This window comes from Serinus canaria, chromosome 1A (assembly GCF_022539315.1).
Source record: "Serinus canaria isolate serCan28SL12 chromosome 1A, serCan2020, whole genome shotgun sequence".
Classification (NCBI taxonomy): domain Eukaryota; kingdom Metazoa; phylum Chordata; class Aves; order Passeriformes; family Fringillidae; genus Serinus; species Serinus canaria.
The window spans coordinates 65,928,949-65,948,216 of NC_066314.1; the positions used below are offsets into that span (position 1 = coordinate 65,928,949).

Here is a 19,268-nt window from a genome sequence, read left to right on the forward strand (position 1 = left end):
ATCGAAGACACTCGCTTCCGGTTCCGCGGGGCCGCGTCGCCCATTGTCTGTGCCGGACGTCAGGAGCGCTGGTAGAGGCCACGCCCCCTCTCGGGCCCCGCCCCATCCGCAGGCCCCGCCCCTGCCCTCAGGAGCGGTCGGTTCCGAAGGAAAGCCCCGGGATGGGGAAGGGACCCACAAATATCACGGAGTCCAGCTCCTGGCCCTGCACAGGTACTCCAAGAGTCACACCGTGTGCCCGAGAGCGTTGTCCAGACGCTCCTTGGGCTCTGGCAGGCTGTGCTGTGCCCACTGTCCTGGGGAGCTGTTCAGTGTCCAACCACCCTCTGGGGGAAAAACCTTTTCCTGATACCCAACCTAAACCTGTCCTGGCACAGCTTCAGGCCATTCCCTGAGTCCTGTCACTGGTCACAGAGAGATCTGTATCTTTGACCTATCCATTGCAACCCAGTATTCCAAAGTAAATTGTAGGTGTTTTTAACCAAATAAAATGTATGTCGTGTTTAACCAGAGCTGTGCCTTCACTGTCTACCAAATGCCACATTTCACTTTATTCTTACTGATTATTCAAACCTCCATGCTGCTGTTCTATTTCAGCCTCAGAAAAAGTTAATTCCCTCCTCCTGTTACCAGGAGGCTTTACAAGATCTGCTGCACACAGATTAAAATGTTCGTCTGCGTCACTTCCCTGCCAGATTAAAGAGGTGTCACCCACATTTTATGTGTGGCAAACACACGTCCAATGCAAATGGCTAATTTTAACAGAAGTTACAGGTAAGACCAAACTGATCTTATAAAACATTGAGAAAACTGAGGTTATTGTGTTGTTGCTAAGTACTCTTGCATTTCATAGGGGGATTCTGACATGGATGCTCGATCATTTTATATAGGACTAAATAAGCATGTGGGATGCAGATGTTTCCTTACTAGTATCTAGAGATTTATTTCTACAAGCTCCTTCCACTTTGTTTTTCTTTTATTATTTGGTTGTGTCTCTCTTCTGATGAGCTGTAGCAGATTCTCTTTAAAAAATACACGTGTCTTCTATTCCCCACAACAGAATTACCACCTACCCAATTCCTAAGATAAGCAGTGATTTAGCTAGGAATACCAGAAGGAAAAATCTCCCTGCTCAAAAGCTTTGTTTTGAGATCCAATCTTTTGCTGATTTCCCTGTGGACTCTTCAAGACTGTTTTGGTTTCCATCTTAAGATATTTAGGCTGTTGGAAATCTCTGGGAGACAATGCTGGGAATGTTGCAGCAGCAAACCTAAATATCCTATATAACCCAAGGGGGCGTTTTTCTCATCAGTTCTGCAAGAGATCTTTTTTGAAGGAGAATTTTAAGCTTTTCTCTATTACCTGCTCTGGTTTTGGGGCTGTTGGCCTTTAAAAAACCTGTCTGCATACTGTATTTGCAGGGATGCCTGTGGCAGGGAGAACAGAATGATGAATCTGACTCTACGTTCTCAGAAGGCTAATTTATAATTTTATGATACTGTATTATATTAAAGAATAGAGAAAGGTTATTGTTGTCTTAGATAGCATGAGTTCTAACATCATTATAGTGCAAGGCTTTCTATATGACCAGAGCTTTATACCTCCTCAATGATTCCCACAGGCAGCTCCCCTAAGCACAGACTGTTCCTGGTCCTAACAGCAGCCATCTGACTCCAGATCCTACCAATCCACTCTTTTATACCCCTTGCTCTTATTGGCTACAGGTGTGGCCTGTTAAGATCAGGCCTGCTTCTAATCTTTTGTAATTGGTCCAGCTGCAACTCATTGGGGGATAAGATCACCTTCTATACCACCTTAATTCCCCCATATTGTATCCCCCTACAGGTTATTTACAGAATGCTAAAAAGATAATAATGAAAAGTTGTGACTCTCTCTAATGTCCCGACACCGCTTGGCACTGATTGACCAAGGAGTGAAAGCATTCACACCAGAATCCAATGAAACAATCACATGTGGGTAAACAATCTCCAAGCACATTCAACATGAGTACAACACAGGAGAAGGAAATGAGATAATAGTTGTTTCCCTTTTCTCTGAGGCTTCTCAGCTTCCCAGGAGAAAAATCCTGGGCAAAGGGATTTTTCCAGAGAATGTGAATGTGACAGTCATTGTGTACTCCATGTCAGTTTTTATTCTCCTTGGTTATCTGGGGTTATTTATCTTTTCCCTGAGAGAAGACTTAAGCCCCTTGTACAATGTCTCCAGCTGCTGTATGGGAGTGGGGAGAGACCCCTGTCCAACCCCAGGGACTCATAAATATCCTGAACTGGAAGGAACCAACCAACAAGGGTCATCAGGGCCAGTCCCTGACAGCAGCCTTTCTTCTGAACTTTGCCAAGAGAAATTATCTACCCTGCTATTTTCTCTGTTTCATGAGGAAATTGATTTGAAGGAGAATCACAGAGTCACAGAATGTTCTGAGTTGGAAGGGACTGACAAGTATCATTGAGTCCAGCTCCTGCCCCTGCACAGGACACCCCAAAAGTCACACCCTGTCCCTGAGACCATTGTGCAAACACTCCTTGAGCTCTGGCAGGCTGTGCTGTGCCCACTGCCCTGGGGAGCTGTTCAGTGCCCAACCACCCTCTGGGGGAAGAACCTTTTCCTGATGCCCAACCTAAATTTGCCCTGGCACAACTACAGGCTGTGAAAAATGCATATTATATGATTGGCCTTTCACAAATATTAAAATAAATACTTTATGTGTTATGTTGGAAAGTTATGCTGTATTAATCCTTTTTTTGTAGTGCTGTCCTCATCTTTTTTAAGTAGTGTGGTGAATATAGTTTTAGGCTACAGAAATTATGGAGTGTAAGATACTTTTTCTAACTAGCTCAAGGAGAGATAACAGCAAGGAGACACAAAAAAATGCAAGAGAAGAATTATTGCCTCCTTATCAGGAAGAGCCAGACTTCGAGGGACCAAGACAATTGATTTACAAGATGAGGGAGGAAGTTGACAATAACCAGAAAACACCCTTTGTTGAAAATAATATTTGTATCATGTATGAGAGAAATGAATATGCAACAGGCTATTGCTTTTAAGAGTTAATCCTTTGTTAGCAAGGTGTGTTTCCATGGCAGAGTGCCAGACACTCAGATGTCCATAATTCTTTACTTTTATTGTCCTTTACTGTCCTAACTCTGATTGTCAAATTCTTATTGCTCTAATTTTTATGACACTTTTTATAACTATTTTATTACTATTAAACTTTTAAAATGTTAACCCAAGTGATTGGCATTTTTCACAAGGCCATTCTTTCAGGTCCTGTTGCTGGTCAGAAAGAGATAAATGCCTGCCCCTCCTCTTCCTCTCACAAAGAAGCTGCAAATTGTGATAAGGAAGAACCTTATGGTTTCATAAATGAGCCTTTTTTTTCCTTGTCATACAGAAACTCCATGTCTTTTAAACAAAGTCTTAAGGCATAAAGAACCCTGGCTTATTGCTGAGTGTGAAAAATGTGTATTTTATGATTGACTTTTCACAAATATTAAAATGAATATTATGTGTTATGTTAGAAACTTATGCTGTATTAATTTTCTTAAGTAGTGTGTTAAATATAGTTCTAGTTTATAAGATAATGTTAAAATAGAAACTATGCTATCTAAGATACTTTTTTCAAAGAGAGGAATGAGGCACTCCCACTGAGATAGCAGCCACAAGACACCTAAATCTTTCAGAGGAAAAGAATTTATTGCTCCCTTATCAGAAAAAAACGAACTTCTTCCCACCTCAGTCAGCCTGAAGACACTGTCAGGACTAAGAGGAAGAAGCTGACACTGGCCAGACAGAACCCTGTGTTTGAATGGAATTTATGCATCATGTATGAGGTGTATGAATATGCAACAGGCTGTTGTTTTTAAGGGTTAATCCTCTGTTAACATGTATCCTTTTTCAGGCTTATTTTGCCCAGAAAAAGGTACCTGGACCATCTGTAACTCTTTGTTTTTATTGCCTCGAATTGTCCTAAATCTTAATTGTCCAAATTGTTATTACTCTAATTATATTACTATTTTTATAACCATTTTATTACTATTATACTTTTAAAATTTTAAAAACAAGTGATTGGCATTTTCACACTGAGCAAATTGTTTTTTTCTCCAGCACACTTAATAAATTAGGAAATAGTTTGGTACATAAATGGCAACACTTAGGTACTACTGGGAATACATGAGGAGGATGAGGAGGCTAAAAGACACCGCGATGACCTAAAGAACACATTCAGTTCAGCCAGAATTTGTGCCAGTAACTTCTTATGGCTGCTTCCGAATGCCAGGTCACTTTCAAAGGAAAAGGGGCGTTTTGCACGGCATGTTTTGCTGGTGTAGATAAAGTTTGCTTTTATTTCGCCCGTAGTGAATCCCTGCCCTCACAAACACAGGCCCAGTTCTCCACCATGGGCCCTCCGGCCACCCCGGAACTACAACTCCCAGACGCGCCAGCGCGGAACCGCTGCCGCCCGTGTCGCGAGCGCTGATTGGCGCAGGCTACCGGCGCCGCATGAAAGCCTGTCTGTGATTGGAGGAGGCTGAGGGGGCGGGGCTTCTCGTCATTTAAGCCGCGGCGGGGCCGGTGCAACCGTTGCTCGGCCGTTGGGGCTGTGAGGAGGCGGACGCGGGACCCCTATCCCGGGACCTCTATCCCGGGCCTTTTATCCCGGGCCTTTTCCAGCGGGGTTCCCGCCGGGCACCCCTCTCTTCACCAGTCCACCGGGGTGCCCGAAGCCGCCTTCCCTCACCCATGGACAGCCAGGCTCTCCGCAGGGCCGTGATGAGCGCGGCGGAGCGCGCTGCGGGGAGCCCGCGCTGCCCAAGGTAGTGAGTGTGGGGCTGCTGCTGCTGCCGGGGCTCCCGGAGCCTTCTTTTTCCTCCCTGGCAATCTAGCTCTCGGAGCCTTCTCCTTCCTCCCTGGCAGCCTGGCTCCCGGAGCCTTCTCCTTACTTTCTGGTAGATTGGTTTGCCCTAGGGCGCCTCTGGGGCTCCTCCTGTTCCTGCTGTGCTTCCTCGTCCTTCCGTTTTTCAGTTTCTGCTGCTCTTCGGCAGTAAAACGTTCGCCTTGTGCCTGGGTTACTACTTTCTTTCTAGGGTTATTTCTCTAAGTGTGTTTTTTAAGGAGTTTCTGGTCCTACATCAAGTTCCTGCACACAATATTTACACTTTGGCGTATTTAATGCTTTCCTACAGTGCCCAGAGTTTTCATGGTTGTGCACTGGGGTTCTGATCCAAGCAGCTTTGGTGAGTGGCCACACAAAGGTCACCATTGCCTCAGTGTCACCTGCCAAATCAGTTCTTTATCAAAATTCCTGATTCTTCAGGACCATATTCTGGCTAAGTAGCTCTTTAGTCAATAGGCTTCTTATCTTCTGTTATTCATAGTATCATTTGGGGGAAAAAAAAGCTTGTTGTATCAATATAAATAATAAAAAGAACCCCTTCCACAGTTTTTTTTTTTTTAATTCTGCAGCTGTATTTGAGAATTTGCTTCTTGTTTGAACACACTAAATATTGTTTTGACAGGGGAGGGAAAATACAGTATATAATTGTACATATTCTTGATTTGATAACATTGACTTGCTTTCCATGTAGCACTTCAACATAAGATTCAAGAACTTGGTAGCTTCTGTTTCAATGTTGAGGTTGGACAGGCTGTGTGGATGAGAACATCAAGTACAGCAGAAAGGAAAGCACATAGATTCCTAGACCTACATCTTAAATTATAAGGCCTGGTGCATTAGCTAGCCTGAATTATCATCTTCATTCAGTGGTCTGTCTTTAGAAAGTGTTTTTCTGTCTGGGTGTCCAATAGGGACTGTCACAGATTGTTTTCCTGTTTATTTCACAGTGGCTGCTGCTTCTAATTAAACAGCAATGGGCTTTTTATCCCCTGAGTGCTGTCCTTCTATTCTTTTCTCCTCTTTATACTTATCTTCCACAAATAATGTATGAGGCTTTACTTCCATAGCATCTTTTTTAATCTTTTTCCATGGGTTGGGCCCTCCTCCACAGTACAATACACCTGCAAGCTGCTCTTTATCAAAGTTCTTTCTTCTAAGTGCTGTGACCTCCTGTTAATACCCAGAGAACAGTCAAGCTAATCTGTGTAAAAACTTCAAATCTTTTTAGCTAATTTAGAAAGTGTTTTAATTTTCCTGTCTGAAGCTTTCATGTCATCAGAGACTTGTTTCTATCCAGGGTGCCAACGCCCCGTGCTTCTTCAAGATCTGCTGAGTCCCGGTGTCCCAGTCAGGAGGATTTCCCTCCCCTCCCGACCATCGGGGAGCGCTTGGCCCATATGCACCCCTCCCATGAGCTCCTGGACTATTACCGCAGGAAGATCGCTGACTTCGACGAGGAACACGAGGAATTAGTAAAAAGGCTGGAGAGATACAAGCAAACCTATGATGAACAGGTTAGGAAATGAGTTTTTCACCGATGATGGACTACATGCACAAGCTTAGTATTTTTATTCAGTTGAAAACTCAGCACAGAAATCTTGGGATTTATCAGCAACTTGGATTTCGGTGGCTGACTTTAAGATCTAGCTGTCTGTCCTCTATCAAATCAAACAGAAATATACCTGTAGGATGTTCTTCAAAAATCATTATGGCTTGGTTATATCTTCACAGTGAGAATTTTGCCTTTTTTTTTTTTAATATTAAGGCCTTAGTTAGATGCTTAGATGCTTATTTCCCATGTTGTCCAGCTTCTTTCCCTTGCTTCTTGTATTGAAGGAATGCTCTTTTGTCCAAATTTAATAGGCTTTTACTTATGGGTATAATATATATATGCAATGGACTTCATAAGCTTGGCCATAAGCTGTTAAGTAGAAATCTAAACATTTACCTTTTAAGAGGAAGAAATCTTTAAGAATATCTGCAAGATATGCAGTGCCCTGATACAGACTATAGCATGCATCTGCCTAGCAATCATCTTTGTAATTGTGGATGGTTCTTTGGGAATAAAACCATCACTTCTGAGGTGATTGAGGTGCCTCCTCAAGCACTGGCCATGCTTGAAGCAGCTTGAAAGTCCTTAGGGAAGTGTGTGCTGTACATCTCACTGTCATGTAGGAAAAAGAGGGGCAGGGTGCAAAATAATGATTTTTTTCATACAGGAGTGGTTGGCAGCTTCTTATACCAGGTGGACAAAATGAAACATTATAACTAGCTGGACTTCTTACTGCTAGACCATACAGATACTTTAGTGTTTGTTTTTCAGTTATTTATTTCAAAAGTAAATCCTGTTAGAGGCTTTGCTAGGTTTTTGTTAATGTCTGACCCCCCCCCATACCTGCTCTGACCACCGGTGTGGAAATGCAACCACTCCAGTTTCCACTGGAGACCCAAGCTGAGGCCTTATTTCACTGTTGTGTACTGACAGTGATTCTCAGGGCTCTGAACTCCTAGCTGAAACATTTTAAAATAATTTTTTCTGCTTTTTCCAATACTGCCCTCATCTGGTCAAATATTATAGGAGAATAAAATAATTCTTGAGCTGGCTGTTCTGTCCCAGTTCCAGACTCAGAGCACAAGCAGTTTGAAGTTTGTAAGTGTTGTCCAATGCTCTGTTCCATTTTAAGTCCCTTATTGTCTCCACTCAGCACCAGCTGCAGTGGGAAGTCAGGCACTTGGAGGAGGAGATTGCAGAGCTGCAGAAGGCTTTGAGTGACATGCAGGTGTACCTGTTCCAGGAGAAGGAGCAGGTCCTTCGCCTCTACTCGGAGAATGACCGTCTGAAACTCAGGTGGGCTGTCACCATGGTATTTTCTGAAAAATCCCTTCACCAGGATTTTTCTCCTGAGAAGCCTCAGAAAAGAAATGTAAACAATAATTATCTGATTGCTTGGAATGTGGTTTATTGCATTTTTCAGTCTTCTAGTCTGACAAAGTTCCTCACAGAGGAGCGCACAGCTTATCGCTGGTTGGGGCTCTATGTACAAGTTATGAACAGGGCAGGGCTGCTTGGAATGTGCTTTGAGCTGTTTTATTTTTCAGCATCAGTCTCATGACATGGTTATGACAGTGGGAAGGTGCCATCAGCTCACATCTCAGGCAGCAGACTAAGAACTTGATGCTACAACTTCCTTTATTGGTTTTTGACTAATCACACAAAGCAAGAGCATATTGACAGTAGTTCTATCCAAGTACTATAAGCACACATACCTTTAGTTAAAACAATGCTCACTTATTTCACATACAATACTTGTTTGTAAGCCTTAAAACACAATGCACAAAGCTCTATTATTAAGCTTAAAACTTCCTAGTATCTTGTTAGATAAACTTTTCTGTAGCTTAAAGAATTATTCTAAACAAGCATTAATACACAGACCATTGTTCTATTTGTCCTTATTTTTCTACATTTTACATAATTTTTCTGCTAACCTATCCCATAGCTACTGCTTAGCTCTAATCACAGTTCTTCTGTTCTCTAAGACCTACCTTTTGCAGCTTTCCCAAAACCCTCTGATTTTATGGATTCCCACATGGTCTGGAGGTTGCTTACCAACAAGTGCATCTTTGATTGGTTCCATGTGAACTGTTTTTACTTAATGACCAATCCCAGTCCAGCTGTGTCAGACTCTCTGGTCAGTCACAGGTTTTTATTATTCATTCTTGTCTAGCCTTCTGATGCATCCTTTCTTTAGTATAGTTTTAGTTTATAATTTCTTTTAATATAATATCATAAAATAATACATCAGCCTTCTGGGAACTTGGAGTCAGATTCTCATCTCTCACGTCATCCTGGGACCCACAACACCACGACAGTGGGCTGTCTTGTGTGGGGGCTGAGGCACTGCCAGCAGCAATTCATTCTCAGCCAGACCTGGAGTCCTCAGAGCAGCAATTATTCTACACTTCCTATGAAACCATACCAGTGAAGATGCAGTGCAATCTGTTAGGCTGCTAAATGTTTCCACTTATTATTCCTCCAATTCTGGTAGAAGGAGGAGCAGCAATTGAACACTGGTTCAGATTTGAATTGTGTGTTTGAACCAGTTTGAACGTGAACTTTTGATTGAAGCTGTCTCTGGTGGGTTGACCTTGGCTGGATGCCAAATGTCCACCAAGTCCAAGGCATCTTTTGTCACTCACCTCCTCTGCTGGACAGGGGAAGGAAGATACAAGAAAAGATTCATGGGTCAAGATAAGGACAGTGAGATCATTCACCAGTTACCATCACAGGCAAAACAGACTTGACTGGGGGAAATTAACAATTAAATGACCAGAGGGCTGGAGCCTCTGTCTTAGAAAGACAGGCTGAGAGATTAGAAGCTGTTCAGCCTTGAGAAGAGAAAGCTCCAGGGAGCCCTTCTAGCAGTCATCTAGCACACAGAGGGCCTACAAGAGAGCTGGAGAGGGACTACTACAGGAGCATGTAGTGACAGGATGAGAGGGATGGCTTGAACTGAAAGAGGGCAGGTTTAGATTAGTTGTTGGCAGGAAATTCTGCACTGTGAGGATGGTGAGCCACTGGAACAGGCTGCCAAGAGAAGCTGTGGATGCTCCATCCCCTCCAGTGTTCAAGGCCAGGTTGGATGGGTCTCTGAGAAACCTGGTTTAGTGGAAGGTTCCCAGCCTGGGGCAAGGGGCTTGAAGCTAGATGATGTCTAAGGTCCCTTCCAACCCAAACCATTCCATGAAATCAGAGTAGGATAATGAGAAATAAACCCAGGTCTTAAAATACCTTTCCCCCACGCTTTTCTTATCCCAGCTCAACTTGACTCATGAATTTCCTACCACCTCCTCCTCCTCCTCCTGAGGAACACAGAGAGGGAGGGAATGGGGATTGTGGTCAATTCATTACATATTGTCTCTGCCACTTCTTCCTCCTCACTCTCTTTCTGTGCTCCAGCATGAATTTTTCCATCCAAGATTTAAGAACTTAAGCCAAAAGCTGTGTTGGTGTGCTTTGACACTTCTCAGGAGTGTGATAAAAAGTCTGATACAGCCCTTAATGTAGCTTGCTTTAAAAACAATGGACACTTAGAATCTGAGAGAATTTTAGGTAGTTCATAACTCTTAATGCAAATTCTTTTCATCATGTGCTATTGCATCAGCCTACATAGTATTGTCATACTTGAAAAGAGAAATGCTCTCCAATCTCAGCAAAATTAGTGCTGTTCTTGTATTGGAAACATCAGCAATGTCTTTGGGAGCTTGTTTTTAAAGCAGTATTCTCAGGTCGGAAAACTTACAAATATCAACAGGTAGAGTAAAAGGACAGTGTGTCACAATGTTATGATGTATTTAAAAAAAAAATCTGCTTCTATTTGTGAATTTCTATTGTCTTTTTTTTTTATTTTCACTTCCTTTGTATTCCAGGGAATTGGAGGACAGGAAAAAAATCCAACAACTCCTGGCTATCCTGGGAGCAGATGAAGGAGAAATTACATATTTTCATAAGGAGCCTCCACATAAGGCAAGTTCCATTTTTCTGTAGATCTTCTCTTTGAATTTTAACGTGAGTATCTGTATCCCAGAGTCTGATCACAGGTCAGATCTGTCCCACAACTCAAAGGCTGCTAAATGAGCCCAAAGCAGGAGGGGTCTGTAGCAACATCAGGTTTTAGTAAAAATGCTGTAGTATAAAGGAACAAGCACACTGCAAGTAGATCCTCTTAGCATCAGCCTCCTCCTGCCTTCAAAAGAAACCTCCAGCTCAGCCTCTGAAATGTCAGATGGGAGTCTGAAGTCATCTGGCAAGTGGTTGTCAAGAAGATGGCAAGAACACCACAAAAGGGGGAAAAAAGTGCAGAAAATGACCAGGCACAGTGTTTGAAGCTCATCTATCTCAGAATGCCTCTTAAAGCTTTAGTCAGGAAGAATGTGTCAAGGTTGCTGCAGCAGTTTCCTGGGCTGAAGGTTGCTGAAGAACCATCTGCTCTAGACAACATTATGTTGCATATTCCAGAAGTGATGTTGAATTGTTTAAATGGCAGCACATATGATGTGCAATGTAGCTGAACCTAATCAGGAAAGTCGTGAGTGATTTGGATGTACAGAGACTATGACAGGAATATAGGATTTCTTTTGGAATAAAGTGCAGAAAAAGGCTGAAATATGCTGCGTTGTTCATGGTTGCTCTGCAGTGCTCAAGCTCTTCAAAAATCTTGCAAAAGCTTTAAAATTCCGGGTTTTAGAGGGTAGCTCTAAAATTAAGCCTATTATGTAATATCAACCTAAAGATAAGCATTGGGGTTATAGCCTGCTCTTTCGTGGCCTCCTTTTTTTTAGGTGGGTTTCAGTTCAGCAGTTAAGTTTCAGTATTTTTATACTTAGCTTCTTTCTCAGACTTGTTCAGTATCTTGAATGAATGTGCTGATAAATGAAGCTTCATGTTTCTCTGTCTTGCTGAGACAAGGAGTATAAAAGAAGGAAAAAAAATCATCTTCACCTTCCTCTTCTCTCTGTCTCCAAAATGCTCTTTTTCCTGCTGAGGGTGCTGATTTTCATCCTAATGAAGCCATCAAAGGCAGAATTACTTTCCATTTTTTCTGATGGAAAATATAGAGGCAGTAATAGCAAAACTTATCCATGATAAAGGAAACCTTTCAACATGGGCATTACACTTGTGAAATGTAATGTCTTCCTTGTCTTGTGGTAGAAGTAAGGTAATGCTTTTCTTTTGGATATCTTGTTTTAAGGTTTGCCATTGCACCTTTGGGGAAGTAGATGCTCAGTGCATTTGTATTTTTTCTGTAGGTTACTGTTCTGCAAAGGCCACCAGAGACCCAAGAACAAGATGATGTCTCTAGCACAGGTACCACACCAAGCTGAGTACCAGCAGCTCAGCTCTTGCTTTTTTTATGTGTCTTTCTCCTGTATGCCAAAATAATTTCTGTCTGTGAATGCTTTGGTAAATCTCCATTAAGTTCCCTAAATGTGACTGTGCATATCCCTGCAGTACTCCTGGCTTCCCTTCAACATCCTTTAAAACAGCCTCAGCTGGCTCTCATGTCCCTGATGTGCTCAGCTAAGGAGGAGGCTGTGTGACCCTCATGTGGCTGTTCTGGAACTGTGCAGGCACCTTTTCCACAGCTGTCAGGTTCTGCTTGCCTTTCATGCAGACAGTAGTGTGGCCTACATACTAATTTTCTCTTTTGAAATAATTGTTTCATCAAATTGACTGAAATTAGCCATCAAGCTCAGAACTCATTTAAACATTGAATGATGTTTGTGCAGCTGTGGCATTTGCCTGTTCATCACTTATTTTAAGAAAACATGTCAAGTTTTCTTTCTATATATGCCGACAAAATTGGGAGAGTGCCTAAAACTGCAGTATGATAAAAGGGATAAAGGAGTGTGATCACCCAAGTTCTAGAATTCTTTTCTTTCACCTGACCCTCCCAGAAGTCCTTGTGACTGTAGCAGTGGAAATCTTTCTGCTGTTCCTGTAGGCTCACCACAATACAAATATGTCATGCTTGGAAAGGTGTACTGCAAGTACATTGGAAAACCCTTTCCTACTTCAGTTAAATTTCTTTAATAGGTACAGAGAAGAGTGCTTCAAAACCAACAGCAAAAGGAGACAAATTAAGAAGTTGTGAGAGAGATCAAAAAGATGACACACTTCTACTACAGGTAAAAACATCTGCTATCTGATGAACATACTTGCTGGCTTGCAGAAAATTATGATAAAAAAATATTCTGGCTGCTTAAGATAAGATGTAGATGTACCAGTTGTATAAATCCCTGCATCTTACTACGGATTCACACTTTGTCAGTTTACTTAGCTTTTTCTTTGCTGTGATTGTAAATTTAAGAACTGATTCTGGAAGCTTTATGTAAGCAGATGTTCCAGTAATGTCAACTGAAATATGTTGTCTTTAAGTATAGAATGTGTAATTGATATTATCTCCCATAATTTGATAGCAGATATGAATTTACATTAAACTCACTGAAGATGTGCAAGGTTGAGTGTTTTGTGCAAGCTTGACAAAAGCAATGTGTTTGTGACAGTATTAGGCAGCCCCATAAAGTGCACTGATACAATGAACTGCTTCCTTTTCTAGACTTCCATAAAAGTTTAGGTATAGGTAGCATGACAGAATGAAAGATATAATGTGCAGAAGCATGAACTGGGGAAGATGCCAGAAGCTGTATGCAAAGTATGAGGAAGGATGAATCAAACAAATAATGGTTGAACTTGTACAGCAGACAGTGATGGTGGTTGGTTTTATTATTATTATCTGTTCAAGCAAAGGTACAGAAGTGTTTCTGCATATTCCACAGGATTTGTTAGATGTGTGCAATTTAAATCTTAACAATGCAAAAATATTGACAATCTACTGTTGCTCCTTATAGTATGCCTCTCTTGCCTACAGCATGATTTACTTTTAAATGCTTTAGTTGTTTGAAAGACTCAGCATTTAAACAAAAACAAAAAATTGAGAAATTAGAACTGCCAAAAGTGTTACCAGGTGCAGTTTTTGATCTAAATCTCGTAATTTAACAGGAACAGAGCTGGTGTGAGGTCTTGTTCTGTAATGTCTTTGTTTGCCTGTGCAGGTGAAGGCCCTGCAAGCTCAGATAGAAGAACAGACACAATTAACCAAGGAACAGGTTGAGGCTCTGCTCGAGGACAGGCGGATTCAGATGGAGGAAGCTGAGGTCCGGCATCAGAAGGACCAGGACAAGATCAAAGCTATAACAGAAAAGTGAGTGTGGGAGCATAACCATGATGTAATCATGAGATGAGAAGAGAGGGAGCAATAGAAATGTTATGACTTTCAGTGTGTTGCTTTCTGCAGCAGGCAGAAAAGCAAATTGTGCAGCCATCTGGTAGTGTGTGTGGAAGATGAGTGGAATAATCTGCTTGCTAAAAATCCTCTCTCACATTGGAAGAAGAGCACTTCTTTCATTAGATGTGAAGAGTTAAACTCACATTTAGACCATGTGTCTTCTCCTGTGCTTCTTCCAACTTGCAGTGATGACTGATGAAATTAAGTCATCACTGCAAGTTGAACTTCTAGGAAAGAAGTTAACTCCACTGGGATCCCTTTTTGCAGGCTCCATAAGACCCAAAATCTCTTATATGAGAGTACCCGGGACTTTCTCCAGCTCAAGTTTGATGCCAGAGCCAATGAGAAAGCATGGATGGCAGAGAAGGACAGTCTGTTGAAAAAACTTAGCAAAGATCTGGATCAACTTGCTTTCAGCACAGAGTCAGGACAAAAGAAGCAGACAGAGCTGAAGAAGATGCTTCAAGGAAGTGATGGAGCTTCAAAACTCCACAGCAAAGAAATAAAGGTAATTTTTTTTTTGTCTTTGGTAGAGCGCTCTTTAACAGTTTTTGCACAGAAAATTGCAAGCACCTTGGCTTTGCACAATACAGTCACTAGCAACAGTTTCCAAGTTGTGCTGGGTTGCCTTAAGTTACATTGTTGTTAGCAGTAATCTAAGTAAAAAACCCCTCCTGCTTCAAAATCAGTGTCACCTTCTATACATTTTATCTGAAATTTGTTAGGATTTATGGTAGCATGTCACTGTCAGTTTCTTTCATGCTCAGAAAAAATCCCAAATTCTGTAAAATGTGTGATTAAGTGGGGCCAACAGTTTTTAACTGACTGCATGTGGCTCTCTGTTCCTGTAAGGGCTCTGAGCTAATGGTCTTAGAATGCAGTGTCTGGATCTTCCTTGATGCTGTCAGGGAAGAATAAGCCCTCTCAATTGATGTCTTCCAGCTCTTCTCTAGCAGTCTGAGTTTTTCTTGCTCTTCCACTACACTTCCAGTGGGAAGCTGGGAGATCACATAAGGAATTGGAAAGTAAACAGGCAATAGGGAATTGTTTCCATCTAGCCCTAAATGCAGATGCCTCTAAAATGCAGTATGGAGCAATCAGCTGTGAAAGGGGAGTTTGAGCATTAGTTGAATGTTATTTTTAATGATGAGCAGACATTTTAATGATCAGCAGACAATTCAAAGGTTTTGGTAATGGGACTGAAGTTAGAATATTCTGCTCACATACTTACGAGCTCTAGTTCCAGTTAATTCTTATTTTCCTGTCATATTGGCAGCAATATCACACTTGCTTGTCCAAGGCAGGGGAAGTTTTGTCAGCACAGTCCTGAGTTAATTTTTTCTGTTTTTCCTATGTCCTAGTTACTGCAAGACAAGCTAATGCAGGAGAAACACCTGTCACACATGTACAGAGAGCAGTGTGTCTCCCTGGAAGGGGAGGTGGCTAGGATCCGTGAGGAGAGAGATGCTGGCAAAGAACTCTTTCAGGTAATTAATCTATAATCATCTACTGGCTGGGTGATGACCTTCCAACATTTATTTTGTATGACCTACTGAGTTTTCATCTCCACAGGAACGCTCAGAGAAGATGGGGAAGCGCCTGAAACTGATGACTCAGCGGTGTGAAGCCTTGGAAAAACGTCGTAACCTGGAAGTAGAGGGCTTCAAGAATGACATCAAACAGCTTCAGCAGAAACTGAAAGATGTAGAGAAGAAGATTTACAAGGTAACAGCTAAGCCTGAGGCAAACTGTTGTCTTCTTATCCTATAGAGGTGTATTCTCAGTATTTAATGTAGTATTCCCCTAGGGTTAGAGAAATAATTCATTTTCTAAGTGTGCCTTTAAATATCAGTATCTGACAAAACTTGCCTCCTCTGTATTTCACAAAGCAAAAAAGTTTTCTTTATCAGTTAGGCATCAAGCTTACCAAGAACTGTCCCTGCTATACATTAGCTATGTATTTTTGTTTCCACTCTCAAAAGTTCTTGTGTGATACCTGTAGCTTGCTTAGCTGTCTCAAAATTGCAAGGCAGTGGTTTGATTCACAAATTTATCCTGCAAAGGAACAAAGGAAATGATTGTTTATTTTCTTTGTGAGAGCCATAGTGTTTGGTTCTGTTCCAGTAAGAGGTTGATCATTGTCTTAAGTATTTTGAATACTCTGTTTATTACTTTAGTATGTCATTTGTGACTTTGCAAAAATCAGTGCAGAAGCAGTGGCTGGAAGTTGTGTTCTCTGTAGTAGCTTCCAGGTGTGTAGATGAACATCAGAAGAGCTTAGAGGGAAAGGCACAGCCTTGAAGTTGCTTGGAGTTAAGGATGGCACATTGGTCTATAATATGCTTGAGAGGATGATCTTGGCATGGCTTAGGCTCTCCTGCAGGAGTCTGGCAGTGCTACTGATTCATTCTTTTCCTGTACTTTTGATGCACAGTTCAGTTTATGCAGACTAAATACATTTATTTTGATTAAAGGCTTCAATTTGTTTGAGGTTTTTGCTTTTGGGTTTTTTTTTCTTAATGGCCTGTGGATTTTTCAGCTTTATTCTTTAAGGACTAACAGCAGTATATGAACAAAGGGAAGAAGTGTGTATGATGCCTTTATTGGAGACGACTTGTATGTTTTATATCTGTGGGTGTGCTCTTCATTGTATTCTCAATTTCTTAACACTGTTAACCACAAGAGGGCAGGGTAACAAAACACTTGCAGGAAGTCTCCAGAGTGATCATTCAATCCTTCTCGTTGCTTGAGGTCAAAATGACTAGAGGTGACTAAATTTCCTGATTTGCATATTAACTTTTTTGACTGAGAACTACATGATGACACAATACGAAACCATAGTGGGTCAAGAGAATAGAAGGATTTTATAGCAGCTTCCAATGCTGTGTCCTTGAAAGTGGCTGGGCTGGCATGCTGTATCCAGTTGCAGGGTGACAGGAAATGTCAGCCCTAGCCAGCTTGCCATCAGGAGTTCTGATTATCCAGCAGCCTTTATTCAGCTCAGTACAGGCACTGCCTGAGTCAATGCTTTAGACTTGAACTGCTCTGGAATGCTGTGCAGTTCAGAGGGCAGCAGGTCAGCCACAGCAGTTAGAACACCTCTAGTTGAAATAGCAAGAGATAAGATGACATTTTATCTCCTGAGGTACTTAGAACTAGATATGAGTTCCTTGATAAATACTTCAACTTGCCCCTTTTTGTGTCTCTCTAAATAATACAGGAATTAGGATGGAGTCAACAGGCTGAGTCAACATGGTTATGTTCTATTAAGATTTTTTTTTCTAGTACTATAATTCAACAATATAATGCTATGAAAGCTTTGTTCTTTATTTTTGGTTCTGGAGCACCTTCCTATTGGTGATGTGCATTATCCTAGAGCTAATAACTTACACATCTCTTTGCTGGCTACAAAAGGTCTCCTTCAGAATTCTCTCCCTCATATACTTACCATAATACTCCATAAATTGTATTCTGTGCAGCTTTGTTTCTCTTAATCTGTTTTTCTTTTTGTTTTTAGGTGGCTTTGAATCTGGGACCAGACCAGGATCTTGCAATTCTCCGCGAGATCCGCCAAGGAAACAAACTAACACGTAAAATTCAAGGAGAACTAAAAGACTTAAAAACAAAAATCTACATCTTAGAGGATGAACTACGACACTGCTGAAGCTGAATTATTAGCTGGCATCCTAATTTTAGGAATAGGACATTGCTAGACTTGAATAGTCATATGAAAGAACAGCTCCTGCTTGTTTGTTTCCTGGCATCCATCAACAGAAGTTGAAGAACTCTGCTGTTAATGTCATAAGTGTACATGAGCCATTCCTAATGTACCAGATTATATTGCTGTTTGAGCTGAGAGATGGCACCTGATAAAACTGACTTTAAAAGTACATGATGACTGATACATCAGGAGTGTGTGTGTGACTATGTCTTCATATCTGTGGTAGGGATCAGTGTATACTGTCCTTTGCCTTTATTTGGAGCATATTATAAATCACATACATGGTTATAATGAAATTATTAATCATAGAAGGATCTAGTTGAAGATCTGAATTTTGGCTGACATTTTCCTATGTGAGAAGCAGCTTTTAAAATAGTTCACATGATTCCTGTTTTGGTGCTTAACACCTCAGGATGTAACTGTAAATTCTCATCTAGAATGTCTTACATTTGACTCCTGGACAGGATAACTATTTTTAAATGGCTCCCATTTGCTTGGTTTTAACATAATTGGAATAAACCTAACTGATTTAATATGGTGGGGAAAGATAACTCATTATGAAACTTTTCTGCAAGGATGAGCAACATTTACATGAGTTATGAATTCTTGATGGGGAGGGAGGTACTACACAACTGGAATTAATCTTCTCTTCCCCTTCCTCACATTTTTTTTAACATTCAAAGGAAGCCCATAATAAAGGGGACCTAGTATCTTCCTTAACCATCATATTATCTTTGTAGCTCTAAACAAGATCATGGTCATGTGCAGACAAATCTGGTCAGCTTTTGCTACAGCAGTTGTTGCCACTGAACTGCAACAAACTGGGGTGGAAGAGCAGGTGCACAGTTGCTAGATGAGATCTGCAACTGTAGCTGTATATGGTGATTTTCTTCATACCAGACATCTCAATTCTAGAAAACAGATGAATTCATGATGAGGGTTACCATGTGGCTCCAGCCCAGTTTATAACTGCAGGTACTCATGCTTGTACTGTAGCATCTGCAAGTCTTGTCCACCTTGCAGCCTGAGAGCAGATCTGTGGCAGAGAAGGGATTTCAATGCCTCTGTTTCCTACTTTACCTTTTTTCACCTTGGTTCTGAAGTATACACCATAAAGGCTACCAGCACTTCCTTCCCCTTTGAACAGAACTTAGTGTGTGAAAGCAGGCAATTTCTTTTACGTGTGGAAGTGGCAAATGTGCAAATCCTCATTTAGTGTTTCATAGGTAGATATGGAAGAGATGGATGTGAAGGTTTGGAGAAGGAAGAATTGTTTTTATAACATCAGCTAAAGCAATGCAGGAGGGGAAATGCCCTTAAGACACCCATATCCACATCAGTTGTCTTAACCTTCTTGTGACAAGCTTGCTGTCCCTTATGGTTCTGTACTGTGGCTTTTATTCTGTATGTGTTCTTGGGGGCAATTGATCAGACTTGAGTGTCCTGACAGTCCTTGGGTGCACAACTACTCTGCAGCTTGCAAGGGGCTGTTTTAAAGGATGTTGCACTGATCAGCTGAGCTGAAAATGCTGAAATGTTCAGAAACTGGCTCATGAACAACTTGGGTGCTGATGTGATGTGGACAGTTAAGGAAGGGTATTTAATGCTATCCATCATTTAGTCTCACTCTCTCCTAGCTGGCAGATATTTTTGTAGAGAAATCAAGCTAATTAAAGTGAGTTTGTATGTGAAATAACATATACTGGTTTGAAGATAGCAATCCTGTCACAGGGCCTAAAAGGCTGCTTCTGAAAGTTGCTACTTAATGAAGCCTTAGCCACTCATT

The 19,268-nt window shown here is 41.3% G+C and overlaps 1 protein-coding gene across 2 annotated transcripts; it reads left to right on the forward strand.

Annotated features, from left to right (window-relative positions):
- The first annotated feature begins 108 nt into the window (after window positions 1–108).
- Window positions 109–17,665, forward strand: CCDC77 (coiled-coil domain containing 77). Of its 2 annotated transcripts, XM_018919769.3 has the most exons (12): window positions 109–213; window positions 598–774; window positions 6,213–6,429; window positions 7,621–7,763; window positions 10,343–10,439; window positions 11,723–11,780; window positions 12,510–12,601; window positions 13,529–13,677; window positions 14,029–14,269; window positions 15,123–15,248; window positions 15,334–15,486; window positions 17,279–17,665. In XM_018919769.3, the coding sequence occupies exons 2-12, from the start codon at window positions 743–745 to the stop codon at window positions 17,423–17,425; spliced, it is 1,455 nt and encodes a 484-aa protein (XP_018775314.2). In that variant the 5' UTR covers window positions 109–213; window positions 598–742; the 3' UTR covers window positions 17,426–17,665. The 2 variants fall into 2 exon arrangements, with proteins under 2 accessions (XP_018775314.2, XP_050826180.1); XM_050970223.1 differs by lacking the exons at window positions 109–213; window positions 598–774 and adding an exon at window positions 4,580–4,835.
- The last annotated feature ends 1,603 nt before the right edge of the window (window positions 17,666–19,268 follow it).

Coding starts and splice junctions, on each gene's coding strand:
- CCDC77 (XM_050970223.1), top strand. CDS start 4,762: ATGGACAGCCAGGCTCTCCGCAGGGCCGTGATGAGCGCGGCGGAGCGC. Junction 10,440..11,722: donor ATAAGGAGCCTCCACATAAG/GCAAGTTCCATT, acceptor TTTTTTCTGTAG/GTTACTGTTCTGCAAAGGCC. Junction 15,249..15,333: donor CTGGCAAAGAACTCTTTCAG/GTAATTAATCTA, acceptor TCATCTCCACAG/GAACGCTCAGAGAAGATGGG.